The sequence below is a fragment of the Protopterus annectens genome, chromosome 10.part0, assembly GCF_019279795.1.
Source record: "Protopterus annectens isolate FY-2018-M chromosome 10.part0, PAN1.0, whole genome shotgun sequence".
NCBI lineage: Eukaryota > Metazoa > Chordata > Ceratodontiformes > Protopteridae > Protopterus > Protopterus annectens.
Genome location: NC_056744.1, coordinates 939,293,655 through 939,299,654, shown reverse-complemented (window position 1 = coordinate 939,299,654; position 6,000 = coordinate 939,293,655). Strand labels below are relative to the sequence as shown.

General features: G+C 38.4%; 1 protein-coding gene across 1 annotated transcript in view; it reads left to right on the top strand.

Moving 5' to 3' along the window:
* Positions 1–1,183: 1,183 nt before the first annotated feature.
* Positions 1,184–6,000, top strand: part of SH3GLB1 (SH3 domain containing GRB2 like, endophilin B1) — a gene marked incomplete in the record, with an annotated part of 1,384,102 nt that continues 1,379,285 nt past the window's right edge. Inside the window, 1 exon segment of the mRNA XM_044085714.1 lies at positions 1,184–1,770. Coding sequence (XP_043941649.1) covers positions 1,699–1,770 — 72 coding nt within the window.

Sequence of the window (6,000 nt, the reverse complement as noted above, 5' to 3'; positions counted from 1 at the left end):
CTACAAGGGATTTATTGGACCGGGATAGTACCGTGTCATCAGTATAGAGTAAGAGTAACAGGTGAGGAAAATCCAGGGGTACCTGTTGATAAATATGGACAAAAGGAGTGGGGTAAGAAAGGACCTTTGTGGAACACATTGGTTCAGACTGACTACAGGAGAGAAAGAAGAAAGAATTTTAACACAGAAGCAAAGATTAAGTAGGCAGCTTTGGAACCAAGGTAAGGCATCTAAGATAACACTTATATCAAGAAGATGGTATAGATATAGCTTGTGATCCACTAGATCAAATAAATATTGCACCTGTGAATTGTCCTTTGTCATTCTCTAGCAGAATATCATCAGTTAGGTTTAACAGAGCTTTTGAGGTGCTCCAGCCATACCAAAATCCATATTGTTTATATAGATACCGATTGTGATATATTGTATATTGGTATATATATATTTCCATAAATATGTATGCATGCATCTATCTATTTCTATACAAATCTATCCACATTGAAAGATTCTGTCACACAATAAGTGTTAAGAATTTTTAACAGAGTTCCATGGTAAAATATTGAATCAGATAAATTTAAAAGAACATTTTATAAGAGCAAAGTAACATTTTAACCACAGAGTGAGCTAGATACATTGTAGTTGCTAGCACACTTTTAACAAATGTTATACATTTTGTCCATTTGTTCCACATTATTAGGGGCAGTGTTCTACGGTGTGTGTGTGTGTGCGCGCGTTACTACCACATACTTCGCTGTTTCGTGTTTAGACATTTATTTGCAGATTTTTTTTTCCCAGTGGGAAATGTCTTGTCTTATGACCATCCTCATCAAAGACACAGAAAAATTATCAGGCCCTCTATAAAACTGCCATTTGGAGCTGTTACTATTGAAGTGTGAAATGTCAAACATGACCAGCATAGCTCTCAACCAATCAGGGACAAATTTCAACAGACTCGGGGACAAATCCAGAAATAAACAAGGAGGTTTTTAAAATATTAGTTCTATTAACTTGAGAAATTAATAGAATAAGACAATGTGAATTAATATATATTTACTGACGGAAAAGCAGTCTGCAACTTATAATTATTGTACTTATTTCTTAAGTATAATTCAGCATCTTTCCTCCAAGAGGCACCAATGTTAGGAGGGATTAAGAGGGACAGAACTAAAATCTGAGTCAAAATCCAGGACGCTTTAAGGTTATGATGACCAGTCTGATTGGGGATTCTCTTTTCTACAACTACTGTTTTCAAACTAAAATTGATTTCCCAATAACGCTCAACCCATAAACTGTAAATAATAGAAAGTAGAGAAAACATCATAGCTCAAAGCATGTGGCTCTCTAAACGGGGAAAACAAATTTTCATTCTGATAAAAAAGTGAAGTAATCTTCCGTTCCAAACAGTAGTCCTGCTTGAAAACAAACCCACGTGAGTAAACGGGATATTCCAGTGAGCCAGCCAAGCCGGCTCGGGTATTGTAAAGCGTACTCCTGTACAGACTTAGTCATACTTTTCTCGGTTCTCACAGTTCGGTTTTACGCCTTGCTTTTCCAAAGGAAGAGCTGCTTCCTGAACGATCATCTGCGGTCTACGAGCGAACAGGCGGAGTCGGCGGACGGGCGCGGCGTCTCGTCACATCCTCGTACTGTACTCGGTCACTCGGTTGGATCTCCCCGTGGTGCTCATCCAAGTTAAAGATGAACATTATGGACTTTAATGTAAAGAAATTTGCAGCTGACGCTGGGACATTTTTGAGCCGCGCTGTTCAGGTGAGGTGTCTGCCAACTTTCTTTTTGGCTTATTGAGTTGTTCGTATTATATGCCTTTTTGGAGTTTAGTTGTTAAGTGGGTTACAGCTGGACGGGATAGCTCGGCCACGACTGGTGATACTCCCGGATCCCAAAAGGAACTACAGGCCTTGCCACTGGCCTGCACTCGCAACAAAATGTCACGGGTTGGAGGCAACAGGCAGTGTACTTGAGCCATTGGGCGTTGGTTCATTGCATGTAGTTTAAAGTAAACTAATGTTGAATACGAACATATTATTTGCTGTCTGTAGCTATTAAAAAAACACTAGAAAAAAACTGTGACGCTGTGCTCTTTATACGCAGTCTTTTTAACTGGTTGTGGCATCAGTATTTTTTTACATCAAAGTTTAAATCTTTCCCAACAATAATTGAAGGCTGAGTAAACTAGTGCAAGTATGTTGAGCAATTCCAGGAACTGACAGTTGAAGTACTGTTTTGCTGTATTCTTTGACACTGTGATATGAGTTGGCACCAAGTTTGCCCTATAGATGATATGGGTTATATCCGTTAGTTGCTAGAACTGCTGTTTTAATTGAGTTAAGAACACTCTATGAAGTTGAGTATTAGATCCTTTTATTTTTTTTAACTGAACATAAATTAAATTATATTTGAATTGTATTTTTCAAGAAAGCAAGTCTCTGCTTTGGAGTTGCAGTTCATTAATCCTTATGATCCTCTTTCTAGGATTTCTCTTATAGTTGCTAGAAAGGATTTTGAATTACTTAAATTAGGGAAGACAATTTTAAGAAAAGCAGTGTAGATTCAGTCACAGCCATGGCTACTCCTTAGCACAGAGTTGTAGAATGATGGGAGTTTCCCATTATTATGTATTTGAATTTTTGAGGACATAAAAGGCGAATGTATTACTGTGCACGTTGAAATATAGAATGCAACAGCACTTTTAGGTCACTGCTGTTTGGCATTCAGTTCTTGTATTTAAGACTGTTTGCTTTCTTGATGGTAGGGGGTTTCTTCTTTTCAGCTAATTATATTCTTTGAGAGAATATCGAGGCGTAACCAAGGTTTTGGAGCTATGATGGTTGCAACTTTGCTGTTGGCAGAAGATGATGGCTTCCTAGCTTCAGGTGACTGTGATCTCCATCATGCACTGAGGCAGTTGCTGCTGCTGTGGTTGCAATGTAAAGCAATATTTCCAAATTTGAGATCAGACCCCTAACCGGGAAAAGCCGAAAGACACAACAACAAGATCTGTCCCTGAAAAAAGTGGATGTTTTCTCTGCAAGGCACGATCTGACAGTTTGCCATAAGTGGAAGACTTTACATATTTTTGGGTGTTGTTTACTAGTGAAGGTGAAAGGCTATTAGGAGATTGACCGGTGATAATGGAGAACACTGAGCCATGAGTAAGTTTTTTTTTTTTTTTAATCCACTTAAAAAGTTAATAAAACATCAGCGTGCATTTTATGAACATTAAGAAGTATTATACTGTTAACGCCTCACATCACAGACTGTATGCCTTGGTTATTTCCCAGCAAATCAACATTTTAAGGAGGGACAGGGCAAAATCATGGACTTTGAAAGTCAATAGTACAACAGGCTTTGTAATCAACACACATTTTTCTGAACTAGAAAGTTCTAACTGTAATTTTAATTGGTTTACCAGAAAAATCAAACATTTTGAGGGACTGGGCAGAATCAAGGTTGCTCTGTAGAAATGCACAGCTATAGCAGGGCTGGCCTTTTGTCAGCTGGTGCCCTAGGCAAGAGGTCTCCATAGCACCCCTTCCCAGCACCACTTATTGCTCTCATCCTAGTCTACCTATACCATCCAGATTACTAGAAAAGCGCCCCTGCTAGAGAGGCACCCTAGGTGGCCACCTAGTTGGCCTATGCCTAAAGCCGGCTATGGCCATAGAAATGTTTATATTGGCATTTCAAGTGAAGCATCACTTAGCTTTGCTACTGGTTTTTAATAACTTGTTTGCAATTTTTTTTCTGACTTTATAAAATATTGTTTATGATGAGGTTAAACTTGTTACAGCAACAGCGAACAGCTGTGAAAGTGCATTAATGCCATAACTTTCTAAGCAGTATGCAAAACACATTACTGCAGTCCACTGTTTTCCATTATTGCCAATTTACCAACATATACTTGCAATGGCAGCAGTACTGCAGACATTTTACTAAGCTGTGTGGTGACACGATTTTATTTGTAGGACAAAGCTGTAAGTGTAATTGTCACTTGTGTGTTCTTATCCTCCTCTTTTTGTCATGATCTTTGGATAGTAGCTGAAAGGAGGAGTGTGTTTGTGCATGTGGCAGAAGTGAGGGGTCCTCACAGGGTAGCTATGCTCATATTTCATGGTATAAGGATAGTGTCACTCTGAAAGGATCTTGAGAGTTCAGACACCATTCGTGTATGTTGAGAGGATTCATTTGAGATGTTTTCAATGCTTTGCGAGGATATCCTAGTGGCATATTTCATAGGTGGCACAGCTCAAACATGCTGGCTGGATTACATCTGTCATCTTGCTTGTGGATCTCTCGGGACATGCTGTGCTGAAAACTGTTGTTGAGGGTAGGGAAGTTTGGTGTATCCTATATGGCTTGTCATTGTGACCTTCACCAGGACAGGGACAGAGTGGATGCTTGTAATATGGGAAGTAGTCTTGCAAGAGTCTACCAGGCAAGTTGGCTTCCTTTTAGAAACTTGCAGCTAGTCCAGGTTTATACACTGTTTATAAAAGTCACTTTTGGTTGGTCGATTTGCTCTTGCTTTGGCTGAAGCACCCTCTCCATTTATTTGTCAGCTTAATGGGCTGACTCCTGTCAGTTGTCATTAAACAAAGCTGGCGTACAAAATGTATATAAAAGCATGAACTAATTAATAAAACCAATAAACAAATAATAAAATAGCAGCACTGGGCAGCAGTTAGTGCTGCTGCTGTCTTTCAGTATTATGAGCTAGAGTTCAGTTCTAGTCTTTGGATGCAGTTGAATTTGCATGTTGTAACTAGTTTATTCTGGCTTGCTCACAAAGATGTGCTCCTTGACTATTGGTTTCTTTAAGTTTTTCCTCCTTTTGAACTAGTTATAATGCTAAGTAATATAAATAAAGCATAAACTGAGTACTTGATACGGTATTTGTTTGCATTTGTTTATTGGTACAGTTTGTCTGGGTAGAAGCCCCTTTTCATGGGAGGTCTTGGGAGAAACGCTCCAAAAAGTACAAGACTATATAAAATGTGAAAAGTTGAAACATAGTAAAAGTAAAAAAAAAAAAATTTTTATGAATTTAGGATTGCATTAGGCAGAGTGGATAATAGGTTAATGAATTTCCTTGTCTTAAGGTGAGAATCAAACCCTGTATTTTGACCTGCATGCCACCCCCAACCCCGATATTTGTGTTCTGCAATTAATACACTGATTCATAGGTTGAGTACTAGGCTAGCTGTCCTTGTGGGCTATTTTGAGTTTAGCCAATTTCCAGTCTAAAGGTGAGAATCAAACCTTGACCATTTATACTAACCTCCAACCCTCTTATCGCTTACAGTATTCAGTACTTCAGATATAGTTGGTTTAGATGTAGATGTAGATTTCCTTTTTTTAGTAATTTTTTTTTTTGCAGCCAATGGAATTAAACTTAAGACTTTACTATGTGTAGGTAGTTCAGATAAATGTGCCGCAGCTCAAAAGAATGATTTCCTTAGTTACAGCCATTCACTTACCCAATATTTCTGACAGAGTACTCTGTAGGGATTTTGTAAAATATGCCAAGTCATTACACTCCAAAACGTGCCCCCCCCCCGTTTTTTTTTTCCCATTCACGCTTTCAACTTTTGCTGTCTGTCCAAAGAAAAATTCTTTGAAGTCTGTTTAAGGTAGAAAAGTACTATGCAAACACTTCAAAGCTAGGGTTACCACCAGTCCCACTTTGCGAGGGACAGTCCCTCTTTGGGCAGTTGTGTCCTGCAAAGAATTTGTAAAAATGGCAAATGTCCTGAGATTTTAGGACAAAATTATTTCCTATATTTTTTGTAAAAGTTGTATAAAACAGTTATTCTGTATCTGGAACACCTAAATGTTATAAGAAACGGAATAAGCAACTAAAATGCTACAAGAATAAGCTTTTATTTAGGCAAAAAAGTGAAGTTTTGTCTTTTGTTCTGGCAGTGGGTATGTTTCGGCCTGCAAAATCTTACGTCTGTACCAAAAATGTCCCACTTTGGA